General features: G+C 42.5%; 2 protein-coding genes across 4 annotated transcripts; both read right to left on the bottom strand.

Annotated features, from left to right (window-relative positions):
• Positions 1-164: 164 nt before the first annotated feature.
• On the bottom strand, positions 165-4,390 carry ccdc152 (coiled-coil domain containing 152). Its single transcript, XM_030353314.1, has 8 exons — positions 4,257-4,390; positions 4,037-4,142; positions 3,804-3,872; positions 3,617-3,681; positions 3,176-3,299; positions 2,336-2,463; positions 1,374-1,472; positions 165-1,077 (listed from the first exon to the last, which is right to left on the bottom strand). The coding sequence occupies exons 1-8, from the start codon at positions 4,317-4,319 to the stop codon at positions 940-942; spliced, it is 792 nt and encodes a 263-aa protein (XP_030209174.1). The 5' UTR covers positions 4,320-4,390; the 3' UTR covers positions 165-939.
• A 109-nt stretch (positions 4,391-4,499) lies between these two features.
• Positions 4,500-15,419, bottom strand: LOC115541561 (growth hormone receptor). 3 transcript variants are annotated; one of them, XM_030353313.1, is made up of 9 exons: positions 15,202-15,419; positions 13,061-13,148; positions 9,848-9,968; positions 9,289-9,455; positions 7,623-7,801; positions 7,171-7,315; positions 6,734-6,815; positions 6,398-6,467; positions 4,500-6,121 (listed from the first exon to the last, which is right to left on the bottom strand). In XM_030353313.1, the coding sequence occupies exons 2-9, from the start codon at positions 13,137-13,139 to the stop codon at positions 5,282-5,284; spliced, it is 1,683 nt and encodes a 560-aa protein (XP_030209173.1). In that variant the 5' UTR covers positions 13,140-13,148; positions 15,202-15,419; the 3' UTR covers positions 4,500-5,281. The 3 variants fall into 3 exon arrangements, with proteins under 3 accessions (XP_030209173.1, XP_030209172.1, XP_030209171.1); XM_030353312.1 differs by lacking the exon at positions 15,202-15,419 and adding an exon at positions 14,814-14,869; XM_030353311.1 differs by lacking the exon at positions 15,202-15,419 and having other exon boundaries at positions 13,061-13,269.
• Between the last annotated feature and the right edge of the window lie 2,366 nt (positions 15,420-17,785).

Raw genomic sequence — 17,785 nt, 5'->3', positions numbered from 1 at the left:
CTACCTAAATACTTCCTCCACCCTTCGTCTATGCCGTTTTTTGTCTACATTATTTGAGTTGAAATAGTCTGGGATGTGACAAGTGTTTCCCTGTAATCTACACAAACACTATAATTACATGGAATGTTTAAATCTTTCCAAAAATTGGCGGTTCAATATTTGTATTTATTTTGTTTTATTAAGTTCAGAAAAACAAACAAGCAGCAGTTTATCGTTAATAAACACTGAACCCAATCTCACCTTCTTGAAAAACATAGAAAGTGAAACCTGGTACTGATGACAGCAATGATCTGACGGAAACCCCACAAACACACACACACACACGCACACATACAAACACACTCTCTCACACACAAACACACACACACACAGACACACACATAAATGGTTCTTTCATCTCATATTAGAGTTTGACTGGCCCTCCACTGACAATCAACGAAGAATAAATGTCTGATATTTGCAGCGTTGCACCTAGCCTCTGTGTTCTTACAAGGTCAGCATTAGTCTTGCAGTACAACACGCAACAACAACACTAACTAATTAGGTCAATTGGCATTAATGACTTGATCCTTCTGACAGGCTGGGAGTAATTCCACGATGACGTTTCAAAAAGTTCTCCACTTCTGTGTGTGACCTGCCGCCTTGGTCTTGAACTGTGCTCTGATTGGATTACATCCGAGACAGGGTCATAGAAGAGGACTGGCCTCGTCATGGACAAACTGGTCCTGAACGAACCTGTGGCATCACGTCCACTACCTCGTACATGAAACCATGAAACCATAACCGAACCATAAACATCTGAACACCATGAGCAACAGCTTCACAAAGTAAACAAAGACATTTTGAAAATCATGAAAAAAAACAAAAAACGATATAATTTTGAATGGGATTTGAACTGAAATGGTGGTGTGAGTTACTGCATGGGCCGGTGAGGGACGTCTACATCCTCCTCCTCTTGAGGTGTCCGTCTCTGGAGCCGCTGGTGCGTTGCTGCTGCTGCTGCGCCTCCAGTGCCTGGACCCTCTGGCGCAGAGCCATGATCTCCCGGTCCTTCTCCTCCTGCATGAAGTGCAGTTTCTAGGAAACCACAAAAGCACTTAATCACTTGTGTCCTCTAGTGAAAACACGCAAACGCACATGAATCGCATTCCCCACCCATGCACGCATACACAGGCCTGCATGCACACACACAGAAACAGACACAGACATATTGTTTTTATTACCATGTGTGCTTTCTTATTATTTACATGATATGTCCCACTAATAATCAATTAGTCAATTACATTTGATAAGCGCAGACAGGCAAGTAGAGATCAAAAGGCAGACCGGCAGACACACATGCATGCATAGATGGACAGAGACAGTTAGATCACCCTCTTGAAGATGTTGAGGTGGGCAGCACTGGGGTTCTGCTGGGTCTGCTGCTGACTGCGCTGGGCTGAGTTCTGAACCTTGGCGAGCGTCGCACCAAACTAACGACACAGAGCAACGTTATACACTCCTCTACTGTGGCATGTACCGTAACTACCTGAGGTAAACCACACCTAAGACATCAAACGTCTCCCACACAGACTATCTCAAGGATCTCTACATTGCACAAGCAGAAGCAACCATCATTTTTTAACGTCAATGCCATGAAGTATAGTGCCCTGCTATGATTCTTCTTAAGAAGGCATGGGGCTACTGCTCGATTCAAGGGCACGGTATCTGACTTGTTAGGGTGCACTCACACTAGGCCATCTGGCCGTGGCCGTGGCCGTTTTCACACCTAACCGTGCTCAAATTTGCCAGTGTGAGTGTGGCCAGTCTGGCCAGGCCAGGCTAATTTGGCCACTTGGGAGAGGTGCGCTGCTACGGTACGGGCCGCTACGGTACAGATTCTAATGAGCCGACACGCACACACGCACGGCTACGCAACCTGAGCTGGATGACGTATAGTCCATGCGGCGACCATGGACATAATAAAGGCGACGAGCCTTCTTTCCCATTAAACGGTAAACATATATCCAAATAAGCAACAGACTCAGCAAAGTGCGAACTGTGTTCTCTGTGTTGTTGTCCATTGTTGTTAAAACTCTGACTGGCGGCAGACTTTATTATGGTCCGCGCAGCGGACGCTTGGTGATGACGTATTACGAAGTGATGACATATGTACAAGAGCCTACCGTGGCCAGGCCACAGTTGTGACGGCCAACGGCCACGGCCACATGGCCTAGTGTGAGTGCAGGCCAGAGAACAATGGGGCCAGTTGAGCACGGCTAGGTGTGAAAACGGCCAACGGCCACGGCCAGATGGCCTAGTGTGAGTGCACCCTTAGATATCTGGCTTGTTTAACCTCCATTCGAAGCTTGAGGAGCTGGTTCTGTGTCTCCTTCTCCTGGTTCTTCAGCGTGTCCTTCATGCGCTGCAGTTCAGCCTCTTTGCCCTCCAGAAGTCTCGCCAGCTCTGCGTCTTTAGTTTCCACTGGGATGGAAAGGCAAGGCCATGATGTCACATCACCTCACAAGGGCCTGATAACAGGTCTGTGACGGCAGTATTTCTTCACAATTGTAGTGATGGGACATTCCGTTTTATTTATTGTTCGTCCATTCAAAAGATAATATTTGCCTTCAAGATATTTACTGATCCTGATACCGAGTTGTATAGTCTAAATAAATCACGATGAGATGATATGCCCTCGAAATGACGTTTCGAGGGTACCAATGTGTGGTTTGAGGAAAGGGGGATGACAAAACTAGTTTTTTTTCTGTTACAATACTTTAAATGTCCATATGGTTAAATGTAATGTTCCCTCGGTTATACAGAGTGTTTAACACGGTTGGATTGACATCCACTGACAATAAATTATTTGTTTCGTCATTTATCAAATTACATTTATAGCTTGACTAATGCAAATAATATCTGACTTTTCTGTTTCAGATAATTCACGTTCATTTTTCTGGACTGTTTGTTAGAAAAAGCTATATGTAAGCATCACTTTAGATTAGAACACGCAAATATGCTGTTAGAATACCTCTGTGCATTCTCTGTGTGTGTGTTTTGACAGAAGTTAGTACGGAAGTTCATAGTAATAAACAGTTGTTGGCAGATATGCTCAGTTCAGAAGTCACTAAAACAGCTCCATCTACAGGCAACAGACATGGTTGGCTCGGAACCGTCACATCATGTTCTTTACATTGCTTGAGGATGTCCTGAATCTCCCGCTGGCACTGCTGTTTTACCGTCTCCAGCGCCCTCTGGTGGCGCCCTTCCTCTTCTTCCATAACATTCAATAGCTTCTGTAGTTCACCATCTTTCTCCTGGAAAGGTCACCAAGCATTAGTTCTATTAAAGATTATTTAAAAAAAAAGTAGAAATCTAATCGTTGTGGCAGCATGCGACAATTCTGGTGTTAGATGTTTTAAAAAGCTAAACAAAGCCTTAAAATATACCTTATCTTTTATCATTCTAGTTGTAGGCCTAACGGTAGTGTAGGGAAAATAAAAATGATCATGGTCATTGCCTATTTTATTTTCGAATGACTACAAATAGAAATGCTATTTTTAAGTAAGATAAAGTAAAAAACTTAATGATGTGTATGTGCTGTGTAAATTAATCACACATCTTCCATCCTTACCGCAATTCTCCTCTCGTTATGTCTTTTCATTTCAGCCATTCTGTCCTTCAAACTGTCGTTAACGTCTGTCAGTAAGATCATCGTTAAGTTAATTCGATAACTGTGATGTAATTTATTTTTTAATTATGATTGAAATAAATGTGTGGTATGTGTGCTATCACGCAGTGAGAGTGGTGAGAGGTTGCACCTCTGAGGTTGTACTGCTGCTGAAGCGTCTCCTGGACTGTGTTCACTGTGACCAGAATACCGTCTCTCTCTGCAACACAAGCCATACGTGGATAAAGTCACTGTTTTGATGTTGCTTAATTGTCAACAGCAATGAAAGAGACTGCAATAGTCGTTTTCCTAATCGGAAGTTTCCTTGGTCCAGCATTAGGAGGAGACATCCTCCCATTAGTCAGACAGTGTACATTACGGTACCCTCCATCAGACTTCTCTCTTTGATGAGGGAGAACTTCAGAGTCCGCTGGGCGTCATCCAGCCTCGCCTCTAGCATGTTATTTTCGCCGATCTTTCTGCAAATTGTCTATTACAATTAAAAAGAATTAGACTCTCAAAATAGCTTCATTCTAGGCTATTCTCATATATTAATGCTATTCTAATGGTAGACTGTAACTCCATGACCCGTTGTTAGGCCTACCTGTTCCAACAGAGTGAAACAGCCCATTAGTTTCTCAATATCGACACACGTTAACTTTGACATCTTGTAAAAACTGCTTGTCCAAACACGGAGCTTTTGTTTTTATTTTCAAATGACCGTTTGCCATCTGTGCTAGCTAACCAGAAGCTATTTACACCATAAGCTATCTGACTTTCACCATCCAATCACAGACTAGGGTCCAAACCGTGTACACCAATCACAGATCACTCAGATCACACAGCGAAGAATTCACAAAGAGTTTATTTGCAAGTGCACAGTGCACTACAAAAAAAGGTTCATCACGTTCAATCGCACTGTGATAAGTCAGTGTGAAGCAGCATGATATCCTACATTTTTAAGTATAACATAAAAAAAATCTGTCTAAACTTTTAAAGGTGACTTAAAAGAGGTTGAGCTTTTCAATGTTATATAAACAAGAGGAGGCCTACTGACTTTTTACAAATATATTTTATGAGAAACAAAATACTTGGCCGAGTTAACAAAACAGTAAAAAATATATTACATATAAAAAAAACACTTTACAAAGTCTTTTTTTAAATTCCTCAACAGAGGTCGCTACTTAGAATGACTACAACGAGACAAACTTTTTTTGTTTTACGTCAGGGCTTATTCGGAAAAATCTAACCAGACCAGTTCCAAACAAAGACATTCCCTGGGTTATATCTGTTTTTTTGTGGTCTGTACATTTCCCCCCTAAGCAAAACAGTTGAGGGGATGAACCAGACCCCGAGGAGTGGTTGTGTTAAACACTTCACAACTGACACGTTATCGTTATGTGGCCCTGTGTCATTCCAGGAGGTACACAGTCCTCCCAGTCCAACCTAAAGAGAACTCTCTCATAATCTTTATTCTTCTGTGACAGCAGTAGTGTCACCCTCCTCCTCCAGATGGCGATAGAGAGACTAACGGTGGTGCCCCGAGCCCAGGCACCAAATGTTACACACCACATCGTATCTTCAACACAATTTGGCTGGCAGCCAACATGTGGAATACATGTTCACGATCTAGGGCGTGATGTCCCGCAAAAGGTCGGGGGTCAGGTATCCCTCAGGCGTCGGCACAGACTTGGGCGTGCATAGCCAGGCGACGGGTGTGTTGTTGGGCCCCAGCAGCAGGCTGTTCTGCTTGTCCACCCCCTCCACCAGGGTGTAGCTCAGGGGTTGTGCAGCTGTGTAGGCCCCTTGGGGACAGCCCTGGCGCCCCCAGGAAGGCAGGGCTGACGGTGGGACGCTGGGCTCCCCTACGGTCGTCTTGCCTGCGTCCCGCTCTGAGGAGTACCCCCAGGTTTCAGCCTCTTCCGCGTCCGCCGTCATCACCAGCCGGAAGTCGATCTTTGCGTTTTCCTTCTCCTCCTCCTCCTCCTCCTGCTTGTGCTTCTCCTCCTCCTCTTCCTCCTCCTCCTCCTTCCGCTGTGCCTCCTCCTCCCCGGCCTTGAGGAGCACCTCTCCGGAGCCGTGCACGTGGCTCACAAGGGTGTACAGATCGGCGGGGGGGAGGCCCACGGGGCCCGCCCGCTCCCGGGTCGGCCGGGCGGAGGGTTCCCGGGCGGGGCCGCGGGGTGCGGGGGGCTCGCAGGAGGAGGAGCGGCCGTGGTCGGACGGGCCGTCGCAGCAGCAGCAGCTGTCCCGGCCCGAGTCGCTGTCGTCCCGGAGCCCCAGGGAGGAGAGGGGCGCGCGGGGCGAGGAGGGGGAGCCGGCGTCCCCGGGCCCGCATGAGCCCTCCTCCTCCTCCTCCTCGATGTCCAGGTCGATGAACTCCACCCAGGGGTCGCTCTGGTCGTTGTTGGTAGACTTCAGTTCGTCGTGCGTCCCCAGAGCGGACATCAGCTCCGACAGCTTGCCGTTCTGCCCCACACAGAGTCAGAGGTAAACAGAGAAGACACATTTTTGGTGCATCTAGTAAGATTTCTTATACGTATAATAAATTCAACATAAATAAATTATACATTATTGTTATTATTATACAAACTGACTTTGTCAGTTTGTATTATTGCTCCCTGCTTAAGCATCAGTTTAAGTTCAAAAACGTACAAACTATTTTTGATCGAATTGCATTCCAAAATAATTTAGTCAATTTCCTACAGAATTTCGTACAGAAATAGTAATTCATTTATTGGGAACCTTGAGTAGTTCTGGGTCAAATCCTCTGATTTTAGGTCCAGGAACCCGAGGCAGGAGTATAACCATCAACCTAATGGAAGTACAGATACATTCATATAGGAATATTAAACATCAGGTCATTTTGGTTATACAATTATCGATTATAATACTACTATATAATGATAAAACGTAAAATAAATCGAGCAAAATTACACTTTAAATAATAGCAGCATAATTAATTAATTAATTGGATGAAGATGTATATATTAGCCACTCCTTATGTGAACACATTGCATTGTCTACTCCGTAAATCACTAAAGTCAGTATTCAATGCTCAGAACGCTAAGAGGGACTTACCTTTGTTGCATGACCAACATTACAACGCCAAGGAAACACAAGGCAGCGAAAATCAAGAGGATGGCAATAGGGAATCTGGAGACTGAGAATAAAAAAATAAAAACATAAAATGTTATAATTAAAATGCTAACTTCATAATACAGTTGGATGAATAAAAACAATAAACACAGGTTGAGATATTTTGTATTTACAGGGTCCTACTTCATTCAAAGGTTCTTGTGTAAAAATCACAGCCCACCACGTCAACACCGTCTCCCTGCCATAGTTGGACTTTGGAAACAGGTTTGACGGCGGAAACTTCGATATCTTTTTCCCAAAACGTGTATGAAGCAGAATTCTCTTAAAACAAATAGCTTAGTTATCTTTTATCAGAGCATCGGAGTGTGTCACTATCGCTTGAAATAGATAATGAAGGAGAAAACATTCTATGGTTTCACCTTGGGAGGCGACACGGATGTATAGGGAGTCGCTGAAAGCTCCAAACTCCTTGAAGGACAGCATCCTAGACCTCACTCTGACCTCGTGGTCCACGTTGGTCTGCAGCCCATAGAGTGAGGTAACCGTGTTCCTCTGAAGGTCTTTCTATTAAAAGGAGCCAGGGAACATCATCACCGGCTTTCCAATAACCAGGGGTAAAGGTCCTGGCCTCAGCTTAACCATTAGCTCTGAGGGCGACCGGGGACAGGGACAACAAAGGTCATGAACTTTGGTTTCGAGTCCTTAAAATCAGAGGAAAATCCCAGTTTCAACAGAATCCTTATCAGTTAGAAACCAAATACCCTAATGTTTAAGACCGTGAACGGATCCTACATCAATTCGACAACAATCACATCCCAGATATCGGAAGCATGAATTCATCGTGCTTTTCAACAGCGATTCGGACGCCTACCGATTTCCAGGCGTCGGCGTCCCCCTCGCGGTGCTGCACTTCGTACTCGAGCCTCATCCAGCCCGTCTTGACGTCGGCCGTCTGCGGGGCCTTCCAGCTCAGCCTGACGTCAAAGTGGGTCCCGCTCGGGGCCACTGTCAGCAGGGTCCAGTTCAGCTCCACAGGTGGATCGGGTTGAACTGGAGGTACATCAGGAAGAAGAATTAAGACCAAATGAAGGAGGTTGGAAAAGTATCAGCCCCTTTCTGTTACAGTTGAGGGTTGACATTTATAATATGTCATAATATTGTTTATAAAATGTTTATATAATGGACGTACAAATGTTTGCATTCCTTTTTTCAGAAACCAATACTGGTTCATTGGAACTATTGTTCTGTAAGGAATATGTTTATATTTAATTAAAATAAGAAAATGATACTTCCACTACGACTACATTGAATGCTAACTACTAACAACATCAACAATTATAAGATAATTAAAAATTATATAGGACCACATTTCTGAAATACAAAAGCAGAAACTGCTTTAACCCTATATATATATATATATATATATATATATATATATATATATATATATATATATTAGAGCTGTCAGTTAAACGCGTTATTAACGGCGTTAACGCAAATCAAATTTAACGGCGTTAATTTTTTTATCGCGCGATTAACGCAATTATTTTATAAAAAAAAAAAAAAAAAAAATTTTTTTTTTTTTTCTTTGGCTCAAAACAAAGAAGCAGTAGCCTGACTGCTATGTTCAAATGACATTTGTTCAAAGCAGTCGTTTAATTGCACTATAGGCTCTTTTTTTGTATCGTCCTGTTTTGATCAGTGTATATGCCAATGTTGTTATCAATAAAAAATCATTTGCACAAGGCAAACCGATGCACTTCAGCATGTTGATAAGAGAATTAAAATGAGAAGAATTATGGGCCAAAAAAATCAAGGGATATTTAGCATAGAAAAAGAATTTGTGATTAATCGCGATTAATTTGAGTTAACTATGACATTAATGCGATTAATCACGATTAAATATTTTAATCGCTTGACAGCTCTAATATATATATATATATATTAGAGCTGTCAGTTAAACGCGTTATTAACGGCGTTAACGCAAACCAAATTTAACGGCGTCAAATTTTTTATCGCGCGATTAACGCAATTATTTTATTTAAAAAAAAAAAAAAAAACTTTTTTTTTTTTTTTTTTCTTTGGCTCAAAACAAAGAAGCAGTAGCCTGACTGCTATGTTCAAATGACATTTGTTCAAAGCAGTCGTTTAATTGCACTATAGGCTCTTTTTTTGTATCGTCCTGTTTTGATCAGTGTATATGCCAATGTTGTTATCAATAAAAAATCATTTGCACAAGGCAAGCCGATGCACTTCAGCATGTTGATAAGAGAATTAAAATGAGAAGAATTATGGGCCAAAAAAATCAAGGGATATTTAGCATAGAAAAAGAATTTGTGATTAATCGCGATTAATTTGAGTTAACTATGACATTAATGCGATTAATCACGATTAAATATTTTAATCGCTTGACAGCTCTAATATATATATATATATATATATATATATATATATATATATATATATATATATATATAAATGAACATTGATTCAACACCAGGTTTCTGAAACAAGCCGAAGAAGAGCTTCCCTCTCACCGATCTCCTCGATGGGGAAGATTCTCTCGTCATAGAGGACGGCGCGGTCCCGGGAGAAGAGCTGCACACTGTAGTAGATCCAGATGCTGGTGTGGTTCTCACTGAAGTAGCACTCACTGGTGCCGGGGGGGCCGTACTGGGGACACTCTCTGAGGGACTGGAGGTTCCTGCGGGTGTCGGGAGAGTAATCGGCTGATGGTGAACGTTGACTTTGCTCATTTACGTTTGAGGCAGGAAAGAAGAAAACAGGGTCAAATAATTTGATACGACAAAAAAAAGAGCAGAGGAGACGGTGAAACAGGCTTGTAATAGACTGGTATATGTTCTATATTATCTTCCATTTTGCAAAACCAAACCAAAAGAGTTTTGCCATGTCGACTGGAACGCTGCAGCAGGAATAGACACAACAATCCAAGAAAATAAACGGTTTGTGATAACACTGCACCTGGTTATTTTTGGCAGGCCACCTGTGTTCTTTATTAGTTCCAAATACCAAATCCCACGTGCAAGGCCACTACATTTCCTAGAAATGCGATTCATGTTCTTAGGATGTTCTTACTTTTTAATGTAGAATAGCCTGAGGTCTCCGGGCTGTGATAGGTTCTGGAATGTTCCGACATTCCAACTGCAGCGGAAGGTTTCCATGTCGTTAGAAACACAGCTGGTCAGATGGGGAAGGACTGATCCGGGGAGGGGGGGGGGGGGGGGGGGGGGGGAGAGGGGCAGAGGAGAGAGGAGGGAAAGGGAGAGGGAGAGGGAGAGGGACAAACATTATGGCTTAGGACACACTTCAGAACCGCTTGCTTCATGTTAACCCTTACACGCCGTCAACATGATGTGCAGGGTCCTGCTGGGACTTGTTTGAATGAGGTTGATCCGGGCTGGCAAGTCGTAATTTAAAACCGCAGAAGCAGCAGCGCTGGGGGGGGAACGGCAGCTCAACTTTCCTAGAAGTGTGTGATCTCTGCCCCGCGGGAGACGCAAGGGGTAGCCTACCTACCGGCCTCAAAGGTCCCGAGAGAGGCCTCAGAGAACACACTGAGGGGTATTTGGGCAGGCCGGAAACCTGTTCAAATATGTGAACTAAACCGAAGCAATCGCCCTGTGTTGAGGAGGTATGCATGATACAATGTACCTCATGCCGGAATAGGAACGCCTTGATAAACTGTATAAAGCCTTGAAATCATATCCTTTATAAGCATCAGCAGTGCAGTGCTTTCTTTTATTCAATAGTCCATCACTATTCAAGCAACAGCCATAAGCCATGCTTTAAAACTCACAACACACCCCCTACAATAATATCCATCTCCATCAACCATCCACTGCAATGTACAGGGATTATGGCTGTCAGTATATATATCACAAAAATATTACATTTGGAGCGAGTGCCAAGGACAAAATGACTCCTTCACTGCTATAGTTGATAAATTATGGGTGGTGCACTGGTGATGGTAAATATCTCCTGCCAGCAAGGACTCTTTTTTTTTGTTCAAGGAGGAGGGCGGGGTGGTGAAATATAAAAATAACCTGTTTACCAGATCTATGACTCCTACCAGGAACATCTACAGGGGGAAAAACATCTGATACTCTGCTACGTCAAGATAGAGATTCCAGTCCTAATTATTAGGTGAACCAAAATCAACCACTGCACTGTTGTGTTTTATCAATCACTCAACCTGTTGAGTACGCACGGGAACTGGAGATGGGATTATATTCTATAAATAGATTTCTATTATTAGAAACAATTATAAAGATCATTCAAATAAAATCATATTTATCAGTGAATAAGGTATAATTGCTTTTTATTTGTGTTCATTTGTGTCAACTCTTAATAAACACACCGGGATCATAAAACATCGTTGCAGATTTCTTCCCACCCACTGTTTCTCATTGGCCAATGCCTCCTTGCGGTAATAATCGTGTATCAAGACAGCGCTGGCTCTCTTTGCTCAGCTATTTCATGCATTTTTATCTTTATTGTTTTATTTGCATAAGAGGTAGTTTCACCGAAAGGTCTTGCCGACTATTTCGTGGTACACCTCAAGCACCAGGTGGGGAACTGCTTTTCTGGCTTTGTGATAGGAGCGCTTGTGTAACCTTAATAACCGTGGTGCATGTGCACAATGGGTTGATGGTCTGGAAGCCTGCGTCTGTGATATCGCTCCTTTATAAACATGAACGGGACCCGTGTTTGCACAGTGATCTGTGAGCTTGACTTCATAAGTAAATACACGCACAGTAGATACCAAGGCTGCCATTGCAAAAAGAAACCTACAATTTTCATGGATGTAAATAAAAATGAATACTTGCATCATCAGAAAGCACACATTTATCTTTTTAGAGATAATTTTGTGTGATCTTATTATTATTTGTCACACTGTAGCATGTATGTGGTGTGCCACACTGAAGCCTACTGTTCGTGTTAGATAATCAATGACAGTCATTTCTAATGCCCCCGAGCACTACTACTATTACTTCTGTCCTGCGAGTGCCCTCCATTAGGCCCCTTCATATGAGATTATTGCAGCCATTTCCCTCCCTCGGCTACGTGCTAGCTGTGATATCGGAGCCACTTCCTGTCCTAAACAGTTAACAGGGTCATCCAAAGTACAAGGCAACAAACCGACTATCTAACCCTGACCGCCATCCCACATCCCTCTGCTGGAATCCATCACAACAGACAGCAATGTACAAGAAAGTCCAAAAGCAGTCTCTCTAGAATATAATACGTTTTTGTATTTGGACCGGAGAAATGCACGGGTATTTTGCATTGGCAACCGTGAAAGCTTTTGGAACAATACAAAACATTGAGTGGAAGTGGAAAAAAAGAGCATGAAGCGAGGCACTCCAAATGCTTTCTATTAAGATTTCTTTGATTGCGTGTCGAGGTCTGCAAATTGGTGCCTGCTGAAGCCCGCTTCCCAGAGCCAACAGATCAAACTTGGCGGGCGCACCCGGGATTCTAGGAAAACTGTTTCTGTTAACTATCTGGCACCACACACACCGCGGTGGTGGCCTCTCCAAAATTCTATCGGCAGCGCGCGGAACGGTACTTAATACGCACATTGGAACACAAACCTGTTCACCAAACAAGTGGCTCAGCACAACGAAAAGAAGCCACTCGAGGCATCTTGAGCTGCATTCCAAGGGCATTAGCATCTGAACACAACAACAGTGCATGCATGTAAACAGGCAAACAATCGGTCCAGAACCAGCAAGTCCTTCTCTAAAAAGGGAGTATCAGACAAGAGTGCTCCCTATTGTTCTATGTTGCCCCAGAGAGGAATGGTTCTTGCCGCTACACAGGAATTCCTGGGAAGCCGCTTCACTATAAATCGACTGGCTCTCCTCCAAGCCTCGTCTCTGTACAGCGCTTTAGTGTTATGCAACACACACACACTTACACAAACTGTATCTGTTTGAATGCCTCAGCCCCGTCTCTGATGAAGTCTCATGTTTTGCTTTTGTTAATAAACAACTAAATTATAATATTTTTGTTATCTGTTGCTGGATACATAATGACTAAGATTTAAGTATATACTTATACATTCCACAGCGGGTTCAAAATAACAATACATTTTCGTGAAGGGATATGCATTGTAATAAAAAGGAATCTGTTCATCACCGGCTATGGGCTAAACAGGGGGACTAACACTGCAGGCAAACTCTAGGTTTATGTCTGGATAACACATTGCGTAGTACGCACACATGTGAACATACATTAAACAAACAACACACACGAGGGAGGGATCTAGTAAATCCTGGTACATACCATGCTCAGAGGCCAGTTCCTGTGCAGAAAGCGTGCCCAGTATGAGGAGTGAGAGGAGCAGGGAGAGTGAGGCAGCCATGGCTTGGAACTATACAGGGAGAACATGTGGTGACTCAATGTACTCAGCGCGACTCAAGCCACACTACTCCCACCTCTTCCTGGTCCAGCCCACTACCACCATTAAATAGGTCCAGAGAAGGCCACTCCTTGACTCCCCCCACTCACACGCACACAAACACACACAAACACACATACACGCACACACACACACACACACACACACACACACACACACACACACACACACACACACACACACACACACACACACACACACACACACACCTCCACAAAAACCCTAATTAAAATACAATATAAAACACAATAAAAAAAGACATCAATACATTAATAAAATGTGTGAGAATTCAATGTTAATGTAATCAACGACAAAATAATATATAGGCTAGTTGTGAAGAGCATGAAAAATGCTCCCTGCTTAAACAGCATTCCAATGCACAAGGCTTTTGAAGTGGACTGGACTATGAGTAATAAATACTTGTGGGTCTGCAAAACATTGAAGCGGTAGGCTTTATAATCTTTTTTTACCACCCTAAGAAAAAAAAGACCAATAAAATAAGCACAATAAAAAAACAATGACAAAAAAATAGGGATTTCTCATAATGCTTAAATCGTTAATTCTAATGATTTATCTTCCCTTTTCCTTGATGTTTTGCATTGTGTAACCGGTGCTTTAATTGACATTTATTCCAGTTGTACTGGTGCCAGATCTTGTGAAATCTAAAACTCCCACTTCCCAGGCTCAGCCGAGAATTCGAAAGAAACAGTATTGTTATGGGTTTAGACCATTCAAATTTACTCTTCCCTGCCCTCAGTTATGCTATTATAGTTCTATATTATTTGTATTATATTAGTCCTGCCTTTTATCCTTTTACTTATCATTTACTTGTATAATTGGCTAACATAATACACTATTCGCAATAATAATATGTACCCCAATTGTTTGTTACTTCTTATACTGATACATTTTCATGCATGAGTAATGTTTAAAAATTGTAATGCAATGAAAATTAAGTTGGGTTACTGCTGAGAAAAAAACACTTTCAGCTTATCCTGCCAACCATTTGCAAGACATAATATAGATAGGCCTACTACATTTTACCTTATGATGATACAAACTTTTTTTTCGTACGATAAAATAAAAATAAGAAGCCATGGTGCATCACTGTGACCACCATCATATTTACTAAATGGTAAAATTGGTAGGAGGGTATAATATACAGATAAGAATGATTGAGGGTTTCCGGTGTTCAACACAGCTCTTGACTTTGCTGCAGAGAAAAACATCCTACTCATATACTCAGGATGTGAGTGACTGCAGGAGCAGCTGAAGATGACGTAGCCACGTGACTGTATAGGCGCGTGAATGCAGGCCGTTTTATGCTCATTAAAGGAAAACCCGCAAAACGTATTCATTTAAATGAAGATGTGTGGTCCAACGTTTTAATAACGAAATCCATTTGTTTAACATATGCAGCCGAATGAATAATCAATAAATAAATCGTAATTTATTTTGTAAATGTGGAAAAAGGCTACTTAGGAACTTGGCCATTTGAACTCAATCTGTCAGTTGGTGATTATCAGATGCCATTATTTAATTTGTCCAATTAATTGGCGTTCATAAACGTTGGTTAATGTGAGTTGATCTGGACCCGCGACAGCTTTGCCCTTTTACCTTAACTTTCTTTCATTATGGTGCGCAGCAAAACCAGGCAGTTCATTTCATACAGCCGTCCACTGATTCAAATGTGTCATTTTGGGATTCTGTCAAAAACGAGGGGAAATAAATGTAACTACCAGGCTGCAATTAGGCCTACTTGCTGACTTACGTGACTGACTCTTCCAATAACTATCTTAAATAAGAAACAGGGGGCCTACGTGTTGTATTCTATACAAAGGAAGGAAGGGACAAAAAAACTGAAAATATTGTAGGCCTAATAGGAAATAAATAGTAGCCTACAGCCTATATAAGAGATTTAGTAGAAAACGTATATCAGTGAAACGACGTAAACCTGAAGTTGGAAGGGTCGTATCAGAGCAGTGACGTGAGCAAAACAACTCACCTTAGTCCTAGTAGGCTAAATAGCCCTCAGTCCACTCGTTCCCTTTTCAATATGTCGATGTATTAACAGTTCTTCTGCAGAAAAATCCAAACCCGGTAACCCGGACCAAAGAGCGCATCTGGCGGCCAGGTTTGAAGGACAATAACACCATGTCCCAGACGGGTGTTTCGCTTTCCAGGAAACCACGACTCTGCGTCCACATGGATCCCGGATGCATGTTGCCTATAAATAGGTTACAACTGCATGACAGAAGTTACACGTTTCTTCTGGGGTAGAGACAAAAACAGCAGAGGTGACATCTTTCGGCCATGTGTGGGACCGCTACGGATTATGTTAGACCACAAGGGCAGTTCATCTGTCAAATAGTCCTACGGCATTTAGGATAGATCATATAAAGACAACACGAATGGTAGGGGAAGGTGCCCAAATCTTAACGTTTGCCCACATGTACACTCTCAACGAAGGAATTGTAATGTTTCTCAATGTATATGAAATCCTACGACGATTATATGGTTGCTAGGAAATTGAGTCTCTTTAATATGTCGTTTCGCCGTGCAGGTAAAGGTTGCTCTGATTTCCTCTTGAACTAGTAGGCTACGCGCTAGATGGGCTAGCCCACTCAAACCCATAAAGCCGACCTATAGACACATTACATCTCCCTTTCTAACTCCATATGCATTTGCAAGCTTTCCATAAAACATTGTCCAACGTAACATTTCAAATCTATATTTCATTGTTCTCCTCACACCTTTTGATAAAAGCAATACGTTTACTTTACTTATCACCACCCATAACATTCAACACAAAAGCATTCCTTCTCCTAGACATTCCCCTTCAGTCTCATCCTCTCCAAGCCTCTCTGGTGGTCTTATAGGTCATGTTGACAAGCGTCTCTGTGTTTGGTGGAGGAGAATCCTCAGTGTGGCTGTCTGAATGTACACTGATCTGCTCCCCCTGCATGAGCCCCTAAGCAAACTTCTGCGGTAACGCCTAAACACTTGTCCGTCATCAGGTTGTACTTTGAATGATCTAGGACTCACTTCTTTAGGGACAGTTGCCTTTATGTTCCATGATCGTTTTGTTGTTTAGTCGATTGTTGTGTCCTCAATTTACACTGCATCATTTTCCTGTAGAGCTCTCCTGGCGTTTTTTTCATAGTTATTCCTCGGTTTCAGCTTGAGCTGTCGCTGTTTCTCATCAGTCCTCTCTTGTCCTTTCCAGTTGGAAGATGTGTCAGTGTGTCACGCAACTTGTGGCCCATGAGCAGCTCGGCAGGAGAGGCCCCATACACCAATGGTGCTCAATAAAGCTAGATGAGGATCTGCGGTCCATTGTCATTCACCAGATTGGGTAATCCCATGCCTTGCAGAAAACGATCTAGCCCATCAGCTAATTGTGTGGGATCACTGAATTAGCTGATGGGCTAGAAAGTTGTGATATTTCAGGATAGTTTGAGAAGTAATCTATCACCACAAGATAGTCTTTGTCATGTAGATGTATTGGATTCCACCTTTTGGGTTGTGTATATCAGCTCAAGGTCATACCTCCGAAGCTTCTAGGAGACATTTCATTTAGGTTCTTCTTGATGATCAAAATCAGCAGTTTGTGATCGGTCTCAGCTGTGAAAGTTGGCAGACTTTCGGTAGGTTACCGTGTCCCGAACGATGTGCGATGTGAGTGTTGCATTTTCGCTGTTGATCTGATATAGATCATCTTAACCAATCCCAGGTCTTCACATGGTCTGACTCCTAGGAGTGATTACCCATTAGAAACCACCACAAATAGCACATTGTGCAGCTATCCTTTCAGTCTGCTCGCTCATAACAAGAAAACCATACGGGCTATATCCAATATAGCTAAGGCCAATTAACTGGCCCAATGTGACTGAGTGATTAACCATTCTTCATTGCTTACATGTGAACAGAATAAGCTAATCAAAAGAGATTGTAGCACATCTGGTGGTACGGCTCAATTTTTGCAAATTTACACACACACACACACACACACACACACACACACACACACACACACACACACACACACACACACACACACACACACACACACACACACACACACACAGGCCTACGTAAAAGGGTAATGGTTAAACCATAATATGTGACATGGACGTAAACGGCAAGTGTATAGGCCTACCTGTAGATATTTGTTCAATTTGTAGAGTTGTAGTGATTTATATTTTCCTGACTGAATGACTACCGGTTTTTTTCATTGTAGTCATAATGTATCATGTGTGTACAGAGCTGCATTTCTTTTTCATATATATAGACAATCAATCAGTGATGCCAGTAGTTACTGGCCTCGGACCACTTTTTTCAGTAACGAGTAATCTTACGAGTTACTATTTCCAAAGCAGTAATCAGGTTAAAGTTACTCATCAAAGTCATTGTGCGTTACTATTTTTTTTACCGGATCACCGATTGATGTTGAGAGCGATGGAGTGGTGTGTGTGTGTGTGTGTGTGTGTGTGTGTGTGTGTGTGTGTGTGTGTGTGTGTGTGTGTGTGTGTGTGTGTGTGTGTGTGTGTGTGTGTGTGTTGTTGATAGGGTGGGGGGGTTAGTGTTGG

This window comes from Gadus morhua, chromosome 4, assembly GCF_902167405.1.
Source record: "Gadus morhua chromosome 4, gadMor3.0, whole genome shotgun sequence".
Classification (NCBI taxonomy): Eukaryota; Metazoa; Chordata; class Actinopteri; order Gadiformes; family Gadidae; genus Gadus; species Gadus morhua.
The sequence above is the reverse complement of the archived record's forward strand: the minus strand, read 5'-3'. Positions and strand labels throughout refer to the sequence as shown.

Excerpts from the sequence above, each read along its gene's own strand:
- ccdc152 (XM_030353314.1), bottom strand. The coding sequence starts at position 4,319 with ATGTCAAAGTTAACGTGTGTCGATATTGAGAAACTAATGGGCTGTTTC. Across the intron at positions 4,143-4,256 it reads GTTTCACTCTGTTGGAACAG|ACAATTTGCAGAAAGATCGG; the intron begins GTAGGCCTAACA and ends TAATTGTAATAG. Across the intron at positions 3,682-3,803 it reads GCAGCAGTACAACCTCAGAG|ACGTTAACGACAGTTTGAAG; the intron begins GTGCAACCTCTC and ends TCTTACTGACAG.
- LOC115541561 (XM_030353313.1), bottom strand. The coding sequence starts at position 13,139 with ATGGCTGCCTCACTCTCCCTGCTCCTCTCACTCCTCATACTGGGCACG. Across the intron at positions 9,456-9,847 it reads AGGCTATTCTACATTAAAAA|GAACCTCCAGTCCCTCAGAG; the intron begins GTAAGAACATCC and ends CGACACCCGCAG. Across the intron at positions 7,802-9,288 it reads CTTCCCCATCGAGGAGATCG|TTCAACCCGATCCACCTGTG; the intron begins GTGAGAGGGAAG and ends ATGTACCTCCAG.